Source organism: Aristolochia californica, unplaced genomic scaffold (assembly GCF_029961685.1).
Source record: "Aristolochia californica isolate CCGP_79_NKW_82.1479 unplaced genomic scaffold, dmAriCali1.0.hap1 SCAF_15, whole genome shotgun sequence".
NCBI lineage: Eukaryota > Viridiplantae > Streptophyta > Magnoliopsida > Piperales > Aristolochiaceae > Aristolochia > Aristolochia californica.
The window spans coordinates 4,394,239-4,412,993 of NW_027181826.1; the positions used below are offsets into that span (position 1 = coordinate 4,394,239).

At 37.3% G+C, this 18,755-nt stretch overlaps 1 protein-coding gene across 1 annotated transcript; it reads right to left on the reverse strand.

Annotated features, from left to right (window-relative positions):
- Nucleotides 1-374: 374 nt before the first annotated feature.
- Nucleotides 375-1,165, reverse strand: LOC137951123 (uncharacterized). Its single transcript, XM_068797723.1, has 2 exons — nt 670-1,165; nt 375-610 (listed from the first exon to the last, which is right to left on the reverse strand). Exons 1-2 carry the CDS (start codon nt 1,163-1,165, stop codon nt 375-377), a joined length of 732 nt encoding a protein of 243 aa, XP_068653824.1.
- Nucleotides 1,166-18,755: the final 17,590 nt, after the last annotated feature.

An 18,755-nucleotide genomic window follows, 5' to 3' on the forward strand; every position in this document is an offset into this window, starting at 1 on the left:
CTTTATTATTTCCAAAAGAACAAGAAAAACCTGATTTGTTCAAAATGGAAATTAAATTAAATTCCGCCTAAAAGATGGTGCAACAAATGTTTAAAATAAATCAAAATAAAATCAAGTGTTTAATTGTAATCTGAAATTTTCTATAGCCTCTACAGTAACTTTATTGTTGTCGCCTACAAAGATGAATTTTTTAGCATCACTTGGCAGTCGGCTCCATAGGCAACCCTGCAAAGACATACTTATGTGAGTGGTAGCACCAGAATCCACCCACCAAGTATCTTTAGGTACAGAAGCTAAATTAACTTCACAAACATCTAGAGTTAGAGGCATACCCTTCTTTACATGCCAAGCAGCGTACTTGGGACACTCCTTCTTCATGTATCCCGACTTCTTGCCGAAGTAGCAGGTAAACTCCTCATCCTACATCTTCTGTTTCTTAATATGAGAAGATCCTTCCGCAACATCCTTACCTCTCTTCTTCTTCTTGTTCTGAGAGGTTGAGGCCAAGTGAGCACTTTCAGTGTTATCCCGCTGTTGCCTCTCTTCTTTTGCACACAGTGTGATATAAGCTCATTTAGGTACCATTTGTCCTTCTGAGTGTTATAACTCACTTTGAATTGTCCAAAGTGTGCAGAGATCAAAATCAAGTGCACGAGCAAGTCCTCAGACAGCTCCAACTTAAGTGACTTGAGTTTTGACGTGAATGAGACATCTCCATGATGTACTCCCTTATGTTCCCTTTGCCCTCATACTTCATCAAAACGAGTTTAGCCAAAAGGCTACTCGCCTCCGATTTTTCATTCTTGGCAAAATATTGCTCAATTTCCTCAAGGAACTTCTTGGCGCTCTTGCTCTCAGTAATAGAGCCCCGAAACGCTTCTGAAATAGAGTGTGTCATGATCATCAAGCACATTCGGTTAGAATGCTCCCACTTCTCAATTTTAACCTCATCGAGGTTTTCCGGAGTAGAAGTGGGTTGCTCCGCTCGAAGTGCAAGATCCAAATCCATACAACCGAGGACAATTTCCACGATATCTTTCCATGCCTTAAAGTTCATCCCACTCAGTATTGGAATGTTGTTTATTTGAGCAGTAACATTCATATCAATAGCAACAGAAACTGGATCCAGAACAAAATAAACAAGCATACTCACTTTAACTAGCATGTCATATAAAGAAAAACAAGACATGCACAAACAATCCAAATTGGTGACTCATCTCAAGATACCTAATACAATACTAATTCCTAGTCTTTAGACAGAGAAATTAACTGTAAGTGGTACTCTCTGTGCAATGATCAAATACTGACAATGAGTTCAGTTAAACAATAGCCTTTCTCTGGACCGACTATTATTCACATGAAAAGTCTTTATAATTGTCACACATTTATCATCACAGGTACGTTGTTGATTTGGCCAAACTGTGTCTTCCTTTGGGCTGAGCACAATTTTCAAAAATAACTTCGTACAAACATCTATGTATTTTTAGTCAAATTAATCTACACAACAGAGGTTACTTTGGCAACAAGTAGCTTCAATCACTTTGATTAAAATACAAGACCAATTGCATAAAAACAATAGGAATTTTCAAAATTGGAAAATCAAATTAAATATGCACAATAAACAACTATATATTCATGCATAAATATTCACATGAATGAAAATTGCATAAAAAATAGATTCAGTAATTTCTGATATTTACTATATATACAATGCTTTATCCTAGGATAACACTCGGATGCAAGTTGGCGTACTGGACATATCCGCTAAACACGAACACTTGCGTTCGGGTTCGAATCCCTGCGGGCGCAAAAAAAATGATTTTTAGAACTGAGTTGGCTCGGTCCTCTCTCGGGCGAGCCAGATCAGCCCGTTTGAGTCGACTCGAATCGTCCGATTTGACCATTGATATCCGAGTCGCGCCAACCCATCCGACTCGTCTCATCCCCTGACGAATCATCCCAATTGGTCTGAATTGACTTAGCCGAGTCGACTCATAATTTAAATCAAATGTAACCTAAGTTCCAATTTTTTTTCTTTCTTTCTTCCCTTCGCGCGCTGGAGGTCATCTTCAACCTCCAACCACGCACAGAGGAGGGCTTCGGTTTTCACCGGTGGCCCTCTGTCGAACGTTGGACTCCTGTCTGACGTCGACCGCTGGCGTCCGACAGTGATGCCAGTCGAAAAACAGTGCCGACCGAGTTCCGTGGAGAGCGACGCACACAACGTCGGGGCTGTACAGAACCATCATTTTTCTCCACGGAACTCCTCTATTCCAATCCCAATAATCTAACAATAATGCTGCTCTGATACCACTTGTTAGAAAATCGTAATCTTAAATCATATTCCAAAATTTTCTTCACGCTAGAATATTAGGATTCGAGATACATACCTGGATCCATTTCGAAATTTCGTCTTTCTTATGCAGAATTACTGTGACAAACAGATGAATGGTTTTTTATGATCTTCCTCAACTAAATCACCTTTATTCCACTACGGGACCGTTGTGACTCTTCCGGATGGGGAAAAGAGAAACCGTGTTGGATTTAGTGTATCGGGGACCACAACCCTGATGTTCTATTTATATTGCTTAATTAGGGTTCCCATAATTTCCTAATTAAGACAATATGGGTATCTACTCAATTGGCCCATATTCATTCTTTAGCAGTTTATGGGCTTAGCAAAATTAGACCTCTTAATTTTAGCCCATATTAAATATAATTGAATAAAATATGTTACCCAACTTAGGAAACGTGAGTTTCCTCACACTTTTTGCTGCCACTACTGCTGTTGTCGAAAAGTTTCCATCTGCTACTGACTATCTTCGGAAAGATTTTTTGAAAACTCATCTCACGGCAATTAATTTTTTGGTTTATTGTTATTCGGAAAGTTTCCCCTGGTTTTCCATTGTTTGGTCAAGGAAGAAGGCACTATTGCCTTATTGAAATTTCCTAACTTAGGATACTTGAATTAAATCTGCGCCAAGCTGGTCCGCTCCTGTTCTGCCAAGACCCGGACTCGCCCGGGTCAAGCCAATGAACTAGCCAATCTATCGACCCGAGGTGCTCCCTTATGTTCTGTCAAGTAAACCCAGGCCAACTCGGACCAAGTCAACTCGGATCCGGGTCAACCTAACTCGGGCCACTTATTTTTTTCCTCGGTATACGTGTCTAGACCAAAGCTTATACATTTCTTTGCCACGACTCGGATATATTGGTCTTCTATTTGACTCAGTGCAACACGGTATATTTTTCTCTGGCTGGATTATTATTTTGAAGAATTGACAGATTATTCCTTGGTCAGGATATTATTTGGTACAGATATGTGCATAAGATTATTTCATGGGACAATTTTACAAGGATTATTTTGGTTCATGTTATATGGACCGAAATCCATTTCAACTACTGGTATTTGTGTCACTTTTGATGAGATATTATTATTGAAGAAGAGGTGACCTCATATCATTATTTATTTATCCCCAACAAAGATATTTACGATAGGGATTCCATGATAGAGGAACTTAATACGACGTCAAAAATATCAAAAAGATTTGTAGTTTGGATTCCATGACGGAGGAACTTAATACTCCTGTTGATTTTCAGGACTCCATGAATTTAGCTCATGAAGAAAAAGGGAAAGAAACCTATTGGGAGAAAATTGGAGGAATAACGGTGATGGAATTGATTATTAACCCTCCCCCTAAAGCTCTATTTATAGATTAATGAAACTACTATATTATAATAATACCCCTGAACTTAGGGTTTAGGGTTTTAACCCTGGAACTTTAACTTAATTACATCAATGCTATATCTACGAGATGACCCTTTATTTACCATCCTGCTATCTTATTTGTGGGCCTATGGGCCTTCTCCTTGATTTGTGGGCCTTGAGCTCGTCTTCTATTTCTCTTGGATGCATGGGTCTTCCTTGGTCTTATGAGTTTGGGCCCATCTTCTAATACATTTGGATATATGAGCCTTCCTTGATTGTGTGGGCTTGGGCCTTGTCTTCTAACACTCCCCCTCAAGCTGGGGGTAAGAGAATAGCACGAACTCCTAGCTTGCTGCAAATGATGTATAAAGTTTTTTTTATATAATATGCCTTCACTTTCCAACACTCCCCCTCATGTTGGTGCTCTCGTTCATAAGGCCCAACTGGTATAATATCAGTGAGAATAAATCACTCCTAGCCGCTAAGACTTTGCTCTGAAGTGTCTACCTTCACCACCATGTCCCTCCACAGGACAACGACTCTTAAGTGGTAGAGTAATATAAGATTAACAGGAGGGGGGGGAGGGGATGAAGTTTCTCCGTCATGGACTCCCAACCATAAATAATTTTGATATTTTTGACGGGGATGAAGTTCCTCCGTCATGGACTCCCAACCACAAAAATTTGATATTTTTGACGGGGATGAAGTTCCTTCGACATAGACTCTCAACCACAAATAAATTTGATATTTTTGACTGGGATGAAGCTCCTTCGTCATGGACTCCCAACCACAAATAATTTTGATATTTTTTACGGGGACATAAATAAATAATAGAATGAGGCTACCTCTTCTTCAATAATAATGTCTCATCAAAAGAGACATAATAGCAGCAACTGAAATGGGCTTGGCATGGGCCCATTTAACACGACCCAAAATAATTCTTGTAAAATGACCCATGAAATAATCCAATGCATATATCTCTTCCAAATAATATGCTGACCAAGGAATAATCTGTCATTTCTTCAAAAATAATAATCCAACCAAAGAAAAAAATTTATCAAGTCGCCAAATAAAACTTGGGCACATATACCAAGGCAAGAAAATAAGTGGCCCGAGTCAGGTTGACCCGATCCGGGTTGACCAGACCGAATTGGTCCGAGTTGACTCGGTCTGGAACAGAAGTCACGCTCGGTTGGATCGAGTTGGGCTGGAATGGGCGCGGGTTGTGCTGACTTGACTCGTGTGAGTCCGAGTTGCGCCAGAACAGAGCTGGCCTTACTTTAATAAATCTAGTTTCCTAAGTTTGGAAACATAAATATTTCGTATCTTCTTCTTCCTCTCAGACTCTCGGCTAGCGGAAAACAATGAGTTCTTCGAGAGGAAATTTTTTGAATAACAGCAATCCCATAAAGAAATCTTGAAGACAAAACGGAAACGGAAACTTTCCGAAATAAGAGACATCACTAGGACGACGACAACTTCCAAAAAACAGAAAGCCATAGCTGGCACTCTGGAAGCTCAACGGCGCCAGCAGAGTGAATAATTCTCAGAGAGGCGGCGAAGGAGTCTCCGTTTTCGACTCGGCATCCCTTTGCGGTGCTTCTTCTCCTTCGGCAAAGGCGCCAAACAAAGAACGATGAAAAAACTAGCAGCAATACAGTGGCCGAAGGACACTCGACGGAAACCGAGCTCGGAAACGGCAACTCACTGTTGGAGCTCGGGAAGCTTGGCAGTCGTCTTCCACCTCCAGAACGGAGAACGAAAAGATATCTTGGATTGTAAACCTCAACAGAGCAAAGCTCAGAAATTTCCTCGTCGTGAGAAGGTGTCATTTTCGGCACCGTTTTTGAGCCCTCACGCCGGTCTACCGGTGTTCGACCCGCTGCCAATATGGACTCACTGACGGGAAGGAATGTCGGGGAAGGCTGAGTTTTTCTTTTTGCGATAACACTGGGAGGAAACCCCAGCCTCCGATCGACTGTCGTGTCGGGCTCATGCTGTTAAGCCGAGACAACTCGGCTCAACTCAGATACGAAAAAAAAATGTGCAAGAGAGAGAGTTGTGGTTTGTATCCAGCATACATGCATGGTGGATGATATGAGTTAATCAAAACATGGAAGAAAAAAACCAGTTCATGAGACTAAGAAATAAAAGAGAGAGGAAAACAAAATTCTAATCCTAAACGGTAGATAATGAAACTTGAAAAAACCATAACCAGAGTCCAGAAAATCAAGGCTTTGATACCATGTTGATTTTAAGGACTCCGTGAATTTAGCTCATGGAGAAAAAGAGAAAGAAACCCATTGGGAGAAAACTGGAGGAAAAAGTGTTATGGAATTGATTACTAAGCCTCCACCTGAAGCTCTATTTATAGATTAATGAAAATATTACAATAATACCACAAACTTAGGGTTTAGGGTTTAGGATTTTAACCCTGGAACTTTAACTTAATTACATCAATGCCATCTCTACGAGATGACCCTTTATTTACCATCCTGCCATCTTGTATGTGGGCCTATGGGCCTTCTCCTTGATCTGTGGGCCTTGAGCCCGTTTTCTATTTCTCTTGGATGCATGGGTCTTCCTTGGTCTTATGGGTTTGGGCCCATCTTCTAATACACTTGGATATGTGAGCCTTCCTTGGTGGTGTGGGTTTGGGCCCTGTCTTCCAACAAGTCCGTAAAAAATATAAAAAATATTTGCTGTTGGGATTCCTTGACAGAGGAACTTATTATTACATTTATATTACTTTCCCCCATTAATGTCATATATTACTCTACCACTTGAGAGTCGTTGTCTTTTAGAGGGACACGGTGGTGGAGGTGGACACTTCAGAGCAATGCCGATGGACACACTACCTACAGAAGATGGAGTGTGCTCTGTATCTAACATGCGTTAAGAGTGGAGTATGGAGCAATGTCTTAGAGGCTTGGAGTGATTTACTCTCACTGATATTTTGCCAGTTGGGCCTCATGAACAAGAGTACCGGCGTGAGGGGGAGTGTTGGAAGATGATGGCATATTGGAAGATGTGTCATTTTATACAAAAAATAATAATAAAAATTATACATCATTTGTAGTTAGTTAGGAGTTCATGTTGTTCTCTCACCCCCAACTTGAGGGGGAGTGTTGGAAGATAGGGCCCAAGCCCACACAACCAAGGAAAGCCCACATATCCAAGTGTATTAGAAGATGGGCCAAGTCCATCAGATCAAGGAACCCTCATGCATCCTAGAGATATAGAAGACGGGCTCAAGGCCCACAGATCAAAGAGAAGGCCCAAACGCCTACATTGCAAGGTGGTAAATAAAGAGTCATCTCGTAGAGATGACATTGATGTAATTAAGTTAAAGTTCTAGGGTTAAAACCCTAAACCCTAAACCCTAAGTTTAGGGGTATTATTGTAATACTGTATTTTCATTAATCTATAAATAGAGCTTCAGGCAGAGGATTAGGATCATCAAGTCCATAACCTTCTTCCTCCAGTTTTCTCCCAATGGGTCTCTATCCCTTGTTCTCCATGAGCTAAATTCATGGAATCCTCAAAATCAACATAAGCTAACGAGAGCAATAATAATAAACGTGGAAGAAGGGAAAAACAAGCATGGAAAAATACAACAAGATTTATACAGGTTTGCCTCAAGGTGATACTATGTCTTGTCTTATGTCGCTGTAGTAATCCACTATGAAGATGAAATAGTTTACAAGAGAAATCGCACACTTACAGGTGTTTCACTCTGTTAAATTTATGGAAAAGATAAATACTTCATTTACTTTATATAGTCAAAGTACATGAACCTCTATTTATAATAGAGGAAAGTAGTAGTGTCCAATTACAACTAAACTACATTTGTCCCAATTACACCCAAACTCTAACACTTAAGTTAAATAATCCAATATAAATAGAAGACTAACATGACTAAAACACATTTAAACTGAAACTTCTTCCATAATAATTGTGGCTTTGTAAGACTTCTTCTTGTGTAAGACTTTTTATTGAGTAAGACTCATAATGCCACCTCACATGATCATGGTGGCTCCCACCAACTCGTGTGATCATGGTGGATCCATATCTTGTGGGCAAGGGCCCATCTTCCAACACACTTGGATATGTGGGCCTTCCTTAATCGTGTGAGCTTGGGCCCATCTTCCAACACTCTCCCTCAAGTTGGAGGTGAGAGAACATCATGAACTCCCAGCTTGCTACAATTTATGTATAAGATCATCTCATATAAAATGACAGTCCTCCATGTCTTCCAACACTCCTCCACATGTTGGTGCTCTCTTCCATGAGGCCCAACTGCCATAAGATAAGTGAGAGTAAAATCACTCTAAGCCTTATGACATTGCTCCATATTCCAATCATAATCTATACTGGATGTAGGGTACACTCGTATCATTCACAGGTAGTGGCACTCCTATCTTTCTCAGGTAGTGGGTCTATACGTAGTGCTCAGAAGTGCAGTAAAACTCCTCCATCACCGTGTCCCTCCACAAGACAACGACTCTCAAGTAGTAGGAGTAATAGAGTTAATTAAGGGGGATAACATATATTTAGTAATAAGCTCCTCCATCACAGTGTCCCAACCCTGATAAGTGGGTAATGCCTGTCATTCACAAGAGGGTGAGAAAAGACCCACGGGTATATATATAAAAAAGTCTCAATGGACTTAAAACACCCATATGTATATATGTATGAACTTAAACTCCCAACCGAAGCAACACACAAAAGGTTGGCCCAAAGATGTATGTGAGAGTCAAATATAGGATGGTAGGAGTAAGGAAGCCAAATAACCAATGGGTAATGGGTAAACAAGAAAATACGATACTAAGGCCACCACTTCTTCCATAATAATATCTCATCCAAAGAGACATAATAGTTGCAACTGAAATGGGTCGCGGCCCATATAACACAAACCAAAATAATAAAAATCCTTATAAAAAGGACCCAGAAATAATCTGATGCAATATGTTGACCAAGGAATATGTTGAGAATACCTCAAGATAATAATCCAGCTGGAAAAAGTATTGAGTTACACCAAGTCAAATAGTAGATCAATATAGCCAAGTCGAGGCAAAAAAATATGTAAAACTTGGGACCCAGACCTGTATACTGAGGCAAAAAAACAAGTGGGCCAAGTTTTGTTTGTCCAAGTTGACCCAGACACGAAATAAACCAGTAAGTAGCCTTTGGTTGCTGGGTTAACTCGGCCCGGTCCAGGTTGCCCAGAACCGGCTTGGCACGGATTTAATTAGTGCTTGCAAACTTAGGAAGAAATATTAATTCGGTAATAGTGCTTCTTCCCCATGACACCAAACAAAACCAGAGATAGTGATGAACAACGAAAATCAATCACTATCATATAATCAAGCTCCAACCAAGCAGATAGAGTAATTTACAGAGCAGAGCAATATGAACTCCTAAATGAACTCATTCGAATAAAAATCAATCCAGTAGAGGAAGATAAAAAAAATTTGGAAGCTCACGGGATCTGTATCTCGGTGTGGAAATGCCAGCGACAGCAGAAAAAAAGAGACAACAACTCAGTGCTGGTGATTGCCGAGTAGAGTGGAGAACCGTGCGAAGTCTGTTGTGTCTGGAAACAATTTAAATCAACAACAGTGGGTTGTCTTTCCCCGTCAGCCGAAAAGAGTGGAACAACAATGCACTTCCGAACATAGTGGCCAAAAATAATTCAATCCAGAAGTGAGCTTCCAGAAAAATAAAAATTCCAGCGAGAGCTTTCCGAAATAAGAACCAGTACCGGAATAAAAGAGCGAGAATAAAATCCAAAAATACGATCTTGCAACTTGAAGGCAACTTACTGAACGATATTGAAAGCCACTGAAATATGATCTTCCTTCCAGAAATAATGTCGAAGATAGCGATGCCAACTAGTAGAGCAATCAGCGTGGTGCAGCTTCAGAGACAGAGAGGGATCGTCGCGGTCGGCAGTCATGAACCAGAAACTCCCAGAAATAGAATAGTAGTATAGAGGTGAAAAAATGTAAAACAATTAACGGGTATAGGGACTGAAAAAAGATAAATACGAACCTGCTCTGATACCGCCGACCATTTATGGAAAAGAGATACTTTATTGACTTTATATAATCAAAGTATAATAGAGGAAAGTAGTAGAGTCCAACTACAATTAAACTACCTTTGTCCCAATTACACCCAAACTCTAACACTTAAAGATGAGTCCTAGCATAATTAAATAACCTAATATAAATAGAAGACTAACATGACTAAACACCTTTAAACGAAACTCTTCTGTTAGACCTCCTTCCACAACAATTGTGGCTCTATAAGACTTTCTTCTTGTGTAAGACTACTTATTGTGTAGGACTCATAATGCCACCTCATGTGATCATGGTGGGTCCCACCAGCTCATGTGATCATGGTGGGTCCATATCTTATGGGCTTGGGACCATCTTCCAAAACACTTGGATATGTGGGCCTTCATTGGTCGTGTGGGCTTGGGCCCATCTTTCGACACTCTCTAACCTCTCAGGTAGCAACTCGAGATGCTCCTCAGATAAATATCATAAAATCCTAATAGCGGTGCCCCCAATTTGAAGAGAAATCTAGGGCTTCATATGATTGATGTAATTAAAGAAACTCCTCAATCAATTAGGATGCCTAATATCCCTAATTACATCAATCAAGATTGACTAAATTATATTAATCATGGGAAGATAAATAAATTACATTAATCTAGAAAGATTGCCAAATCTTCCAACTCATGTGATGAGGATTCCAACTCGTATGATGACTCATCATGCCAGCTCGTGTGGTCATGGTGGGTTTGGTCCCACCTTGTAACACTCCCCCTCAAGTTTGGGGATAAGAAAACATTGTAAATGCCCAACTTACCACAACTGGTGGACAAGATCTTATGAGTGACTGGTTTGGTAAGAATATTTGGAGACCCGAACTGGGCTGAGTTAACCCAGCAAACGAAGGGTTGCTTGCTTCTGTTCTGCCAAGTTAACTTGGGCCAACTCGAATCAAGTCAACCCAGTCCGGGTTAACTCAGGTCTGGGTCAACTGACTCGGCCGACTGATTTTTTTTCCTCGGTTCTACAGGTCCGGTTCCCAAGTTTTATACATATTTCTTCTATGAATCAGCTATATTGGTGATACCTAACTCGACTCAACTCGATTCCTTGTCTTTGGTTGGATTATTATTTTTGAAGTATTGGCAGCTTATTCCTTAGTTAACATATTATTTGGTGTACATACTCACATTAGATTTTTCTTGGGTCCTTTTTTTGAAGATTTTCATTATTTGGTACGTGTTATTGGGCTCAAGCCAATTTTAGCTGTTGTTGTTGTGTTTCTTTAGCTGAGACATTATTATTGAAGAAAGACTTATTTGTTCCTGATTGTTGTCAGCATTGGATATTCTAATGAAGAAGAAAGCATAAGGTGGCCCCAGAATATTATCTTTCGGTAATTACCCCCCCTTAATTGACAATTATTACTCCTACCATTTGAGAATCTGTGTCTTGTGAAGGGACAATGCGATGGAGGAGTTTTATTACACATCTGAGCATTGCGTATAGATCCACTACCTACAGAAGATAGGAGTGTGTCCAACAACCAGCATGAATTATTTGACTGGAGTATGGAGAGATGTCTTACGGCTTGGAGTGATTTTACTCTCACTTATATCATGCCAGTTGGGCTTCTTTGATGTGACCACCAGCTTGAGGGGGAGTGTTGGAAGATATAGAGGACTACCATTTTATATGGGAAGATCATATACACTATTTGTAGCAAGTTGGGCATTCAAGATGTTCTCTCACACCCAACTTGAAGGGGAGTGTTGGAAGATGGGCCCAAACCCACACAACTAAGGAAGGCCCACACATCCAAGTGTGTTAGAAGACGGGCTCAAGCCCATAAGACCAAGGAAGGCTCACACATCCAAGACAAGTGGAAGACGGGTTCAAGGCCCATATAGCAAGGAGAACGCCCACAAGCCCATACAGTGATGGTAGGATGGTAAATAAATAGTCATCACTTAGGGATGGCATTAATGTAATTAGGTTAAGTTCTAGGGTTATAATTGTAATATTGTAGGTTCATTAATCTATAAATCGAGTTTAGGGGAAGGGTTAGGACAATAAGTCTATAACCTCTTTCTTCCTCCTATTTTCTCCCAATGGGTGTCTTTCTCTTTGTCTCCATGAACTAAATCCATGGAGTCCTAAAAATCAACAAAAATGTTTGTTCTTACTCACTTGCCATATGTCCCAAGCCATCGATTGGAGGAAGAATTTCATTCTTACCTTCCAATATCCATAATTAACGCCAATGAATAATGGGAGATGGTTGGCGGATTGTCCTTCGGGAAGGAACAATTTTTCTTGAGATGATATCTTAATCAAATATCAAAATAGTGTAGATTTGGACTCAAATCAAGTTTTGGTATTCATTGATACCAATTGTTGCCCTGGTGGCTTCTCAAAAGGTGGGTGAATTGAGAATTACAATTACAAAATTCATAAGGTGTGGAATATAAATCATGCAAGCATGTAAATTAAAGCATATAGAATTCACACACCACAATAATTGACACAAAATATATTGTTATTGATGTTTCCCTTATGGTAGTCACCACCCCAGAACCCGTGCCAAGGAAATTCCACGAATCAAGCTCTATTAGCTGGAATTTACATCAAAGATATTCAGAGTCTCTTTAAGCCATTTGTAGCTCAAATACACAATTTATAAAACAATCACTCCAAGAGATTGGCTAGATTCAAGCTTTAGCTAGGCCCTTTCTATCTAAATTCATTCAGGTTCTAGATGAACCTATCTCAAAACAAAATTCAAAAGAAAACTAAAAAGTTTCACCCTTATCAATTGGAAAGAAACATTCTCATTTGAGATATTCAAACCTCTACCTTTGGAGCACAATGAAGAATGTTGAAATTAATCTAAGATGTAAGTAATTGAGACAATATGACAAAATAAAAAGGATTTTTTTTCTAAGTTTGGCACACCCTTTTCAGAAAAAAACACTTTAGAAAGATTTGTAAGGGATTGAGAATAAATGCTTTTGTATATACCAATAAAGTCTCATTAATTCCTCAACAAGAGGTTTGGTAGGGTTTTTATAAGTTCCATAAGCCAAACTAACCCTTTTATGCCCGTTTGTAAAAAATTAAGTTTACATTGATCGATCACTGTAAAGTGGATGATCTCTCAAACGAGTGTAATGATTTTTTTGGTCAAAATGTGATTTTATTGATCATTGAAATGACTGATAAATATCTTCCCATTGGGTCTAACATTTTAAGTTGATCGATCAATCAGAATTCCCTCTAGCATTGCGCTACAAGTTTGATCAATCTATGATTTTCATATGATCGATCATGATTTATATCTCTGATTGGCAATGTTTTTTTATGATCGATCAGTCTTAGAGGTTGATTGATTAATCAACAAGATTTTTTTTTGCATGGATAGTATTGATATATCAGTCAAATGGGTTGATCGATCATGCTTTATAACACAAATTGGCCATATTCTAGACGATCGATCAATCAAGCTTGGTTGATCGATCATGCTTTATATTTTTGGTTAGTGCACTTCTGGTCGATCGATCATTAGCAGAAGTTGATCTATCATTTCAGTGTCAGTACATAAGGGAGTGAATGATCCTAAGTTATTCTAACATGTATGAATTGTATATATGTATTGGTGAAAACATGTTTGAATGTAAAATATGTCCTAAAACTTCAATTTTGGAAGGAGTCAGCTGCTCTCTTTATATAGGTTGACTTTTTGAAATTTCTCAGTGATTTCTAAAACTCTAGTCTTTAATTTCTCAGTGATGCTTGGGGGCTTTCAGAAACTTGTATCGGTTCTATGCTTTAGATCTTGAAATTGATGTCTCTTGAATGAAAAATATGTAAAATACTTGATTTATAATTTTCAGCTCTATTAAGTTTTGTTATCATCAATATCAAGAAGGGAGTCAATACTCGGTCAACATTTTCAATTTCTTGTAAAAGATTTAAAAACTAGCAAAAAAAATTCCACCAAAAAAATATATGAAAATGGGATGGGAAAGAGACCCTTTCCTAGAGAATTTTTATTTTCCTTAGAGGAGTTTTCTCCCCATTTCAAATTGAGAAGAAGGGAAAAGACCTTTTTAAGGGAATTTTGAAATTTGTTGGGATGGGTTTTTTTATTATTTAACGTTAGTTATTTCTCTTCCCTTGTTTCTTCCCCTTGTTTGCTTCTTCTCCTTCTTCTCTTTTTTGCCTTGTGAAAGAAGAAAACAAATTATGTAAAGCTTGTAAAGTTACCTCTAATTTTTTTTAATTCATAAAAATTAATATTTTCTAACACAAATAGACGAAAAAAAGTTTGTTATCATAATTGCCACTCTATTATCATAATTGCTTTTACATTATCATAATTGTCATATTTTTATACAATTAAAAACTTTTGAAATGTAATGAAAATATTAATTGGTCAATGTAATAATCAGTGAATCATTAATCAATAAACTTAATAAAGTCTAATTGTGTAACTAAGTATTTAATTTACTAATTCTTGTTTTAAATAACAGAATAATCCATTTAATGGTATATATAACTATTTGATAGTTGCTAATACTAGTTAACTAATAACACAATGCATTTATTAATTCAATAATTACTGATTAGGTATCAAAATAATTCAATACACTATAATTTATGCTAATTAACCAGCCAATTAACCTATTTAATTTAAATAATCAATTATATTAATCGAATTGGTTGTTTTTACTTAATTATCGAATTAAGTGAACATATTTTAATTATACAATTATCTAATTAATTTGGTTAGTAGCATTAATGGAGTTGGTGCGAATAATTAAAATGACTTACTATTTGATCACAATTAATACTAGTTAATTAATTGGTAATTAATGCATGTATCAATTGAATAATTACTGATTATGTAAGAAAATAATTAATTACCTAATGATTTGTGCTAATTAACTATGTAATTACTATTTAACGTAATAACTAATCATTTATTTAATGGAATAAGTAGTCATTACTTAATTATCTAATTAATTGAATACATTCTAGTTATATAATTAACTAATTAATTTGGTTAGTAGGATTAATGGAGTTGGTGCAAAAGAATGACTTACCAACTAATATTAGTTAATTAATTGGCTATGCATGTACTGATTGGATAATTATTGATTAAGTAAGAAAATAATCAATAAACCTGATGATTTGTACTTGTTAACCAGGTAATTCACCTATTTAATTTGTTAACTAATCAATAATTTAATGGAACAAGTAGTAATTAATTAAAAATTCTAATTATATAATTAAAAATGATGACCCTTTTGCATTAGCATTTAAAATTGAACATGTGTATTATATGGAGGACCCAAAAAATGGTGGTATGTAGCGTGTAGTTTAGAATGTGGTTATGAGAAATGTGTTTGATGTTTTAGAGTAACAATTATCCACATCTAATGAAATGACTATGTACCAACAAGAGTTTTCAAATGTTAATCTCCTTGTTGACCTTATGGACAATGATATTGCGGAGTTGACAAGATCAGATGTTCCTCCATATCATATGGATGTATCGGTTGTTCGAGATAAAGACAACAAAAAAGATGTCGAAGAAGATGATGAAGTTGAGGTAGAAGGCAAGTGCAAGGACGAAAATGAAGAAGAAGAGGTTGATAGAGAAGTGGAAGAAAGCGATGAAGATATAATTTAGACTTCAATAAATATATAAATTATTTCACAGGTATACAATATTAGTTGTTTGAAAATTATTTATTTCAAACATCGTTTGTGTTATTCTTTTTATTAGAAATAACATTATTGATGTTATAGAAATAATCCAAATGTAGGTGCATTTGATATGATGGCTGTTTGTCCACCTATGGTACGACAAGTCACACTCCATGCAACATCTGAGATGGTGTAGATATCGTCGCCATCAGATGGTGAGTTAAGTGGGACGGATGATTGTGTCCCTGAGGGTGGAGTACGTATGTCAAGTAAACTCATCTCGTTTATGTTCAATTATATTTTGTCAAAATAATTTATGTTATGTGTATATAGATATATCCACATCATCTCCGATCACACTGGTGGGTCCATCCACATCTGCGCCATTTGCATCATAGCATATGAGGCGATCACGAGGCTTGACTAGGGGATCCAAAGTTGATGAGCTGGTGGTAGACTCGATGAGAGGAGGAACCCAATAGAGTTCCAAGACGGACATAGGAGGGCATTGGGGCTCCATGCTACCATTTTTACTCATTGGGATGGTCATGTCTCAAGGACTTTCATGGAGGTGAGGTGAGAAAATTCAAATCCTACACTAAGGACCAGATAGACTATCCTTATATTGAGGTAAATACTACGTATTATTCAATCTGATTTTCTTTTTAGTTTTTCTAGTTTACAATGTTAATGTTGGTAATATTTCGTGTTATAGGAAAAAATTATCTGGATTTGACTAGTAATGCAATTGTATGAGTTGTCGTGCATGTTATATTGGTTGTTACATTTCGACTACATTGAACTGTTGTGCATGGGTAGTATAACGAGAGTGGAAGCCATTCCACCACATTGTCTACTCCTTATAGAGGGGTTTCCCTCGAGGACAGAGAGTGGTTGTGCATGGATGTATTTGAGGAAGAGAGGTTCAAGGTAATCTAAATTTGTATTTTTTTAAAATCAATTATTTTTATTTAGTAAGGTCTTGTTTTCATTTACAGAGACATTTTTGAGTAATGGGAGATAATTTCTTAATTTGTCACTTTTTGTTCTTCCCAATTTTCCTCTTGGGTGTAGATTTTTGAGAGAATTTTGATTTGTTGTCTAAGTTTATACTCTTCTTTTAAAATGCAAGTCTATCACATGCCAATATGCCTTGAAGTATTGGGCATATGGCTCTCATTAGCTTCCTTCAAGGCACTAAGCTCCTTCTTGAGCTTTTCAATCTCGTGTATTTTAGCATTGCATGTCTCTTTTTATCTATTTTGCATATGAATTGATTTTTCTAATATACAATTGAAGCTCAATTTCATTGTTCAAGTCACTTACCTCTTCGAAAATGATAAACTCATCATCATCCTCAATAGTCATGAGTTCAATATTGCTTTCTTCTTCCTCTGAGTGGCTAGACTCATCATCCTTAGCAAGATCAAAACCTTGTTCTTCTTGTTCTTGGGATCTTTCCTTTTGGATGGGGTTTCTCAATCAAGATTTGGGCATTTGTTCCTTCTATGCCTTGGTTTGCCACATTCAATGCAAACATTAGATTTATTAAATGATTTATCATTTTGAGTCTTGGTTTGGCATTTTCTAAAAAAATATGTTTTCCTCTAGATTCTTCGTAAGTGTCTAGTGATGAAACTCATTTTATAGAGTTTTTTTCACTAGAGATGCTTTCAACACTCACTTTGGCCTTAAGAGCAATGGTTTTTTTTCTTTTGGGTTGCTCTTCCTCAACTTCTTGGGGTTCCACCTCATATGTAAAAAGGATTCCAAGTAGCCCTTCCAAGCTCATTGTTCTAAAATTTGCATTCTCATGAATGGTTGTCTCCCTCATATCTCATGACTTTGGAGGTGCCTTGAGAAACAATTTCCTATACAATGATATCTCTTCTCCTAAGATATTCAATTCATTAATAATATAAGTGAACCTAGAGTTCATCTCTGCTATTGATTTTCCCATTTTCATTTTAAACTCGTCGTATTGGGCTATCAACAAACTAGTTCTAGAGTCCTTGACTCTAGTGGTTCCCACGTGTGTGACCTCTAATTTTTTCCAATACATGTAGAGACCTTATTGAACTCATTGGGTCCAAACGCACATATCAAATGGGTAATGGCCTTAGAGTTCACATTGAGCTGCTCCTTATCTTCCCTAGTCTGCTCTAAGAATTCTTTTGTAACTAAAATATCAATTTCTAATTTCTGAGGTTCAAATGGTCCATTCTTGGTCACGTGCTATATAACTGAATCCATGGATTGGAGTAAGAATTTCATTCTTACCTTCCTATAGCCATAATTTTTTCCCCTGGAACAATGAGGGACGGTTAGCATATTGTCTTTCGGGAGGGATCAATAGGTCTTGATATGCCATTTAATCGATTTCAAAATCAAGCGGATTAAGACTCAAGTTAAATACTTCGCTGGCACAAGTATTTTTTTTGTTGTCTTCACCTTAGTTGACTACACCTATAAAGTGTTGGAAGATGGGCTCCAACCTACACGACCAAGGAAGGCCCACATATCTAAGAGTATTATAAGATGGGTCACACGACCAAGGAAGTTCCACAAGATGGGGCCAATCACATAAGAAGTAGGACCCAACATAATTACTACGAACAGACAACCTTATCACATAAGTTGGAAGATCAAAAAGACCCACAAAGATAACCACAAGCTGGTTGGAAGATCAAGGATTCACAAAGATAACCACGAGCTGACATCTTTATCTTATGGTCACGTCATAGAAGAGTTCTAGTTTGATTTATAATTGTCTTCTATTTATATTGAGTTATTTAATTATGCTAAGGTTTATCCTTAAGTGTTAGAGTTTGGGTGTAATTAGGACAATCTACTACTTCCCTCTATTATAAATAGAGGTTTATGTACTCTGATTATAATAAGTTAATGAAGTCAATGAAGTATTTCTCTTTTCTATAAATTCAACATAAAGGATGAGTTACAGTAAACTAAAGAGGTGGTGGCTCAAATTAAACAACAAGTGAGAAGTGTACCTTAGGAGTTTGAGCATCTTGCTAAGGAGTATGAGTGTGATAAAAGAGTAGTTGAATTCTTTACGAATGAGACTACAATAATAAGATGAAGACCATCAATGCTAAGATGCATCAAGTCTTTTAATATATGTTGTCTCAAAGTCATCCACCTCCATATCATCCCACAGATAATGTAAAGTTTTATGTTATTTTTTTATAATTTTTAATCTTTTAATAATTTTTATTTTTATAATTTTTAATATTTTCATAATTTGTATTTTTGGG

Excerpts from the sequence above, each read along its gene's own strand:
- LOC137951123 (XM_068797723.1), bottom strand. The coding sequence starts at position 1,165 with ATGCTAGTTAAAGTGAGTATGCTTGTTTATTTTGTTCTGGATCCAGTT. Across the intron at positions 611-669 it reads AAGTCACTTAAGTTGGAGCT|TGAGTTATAACACTCAGAAG; the intron begins GTCTGAGGACTT and ends GACAATTCAAAG.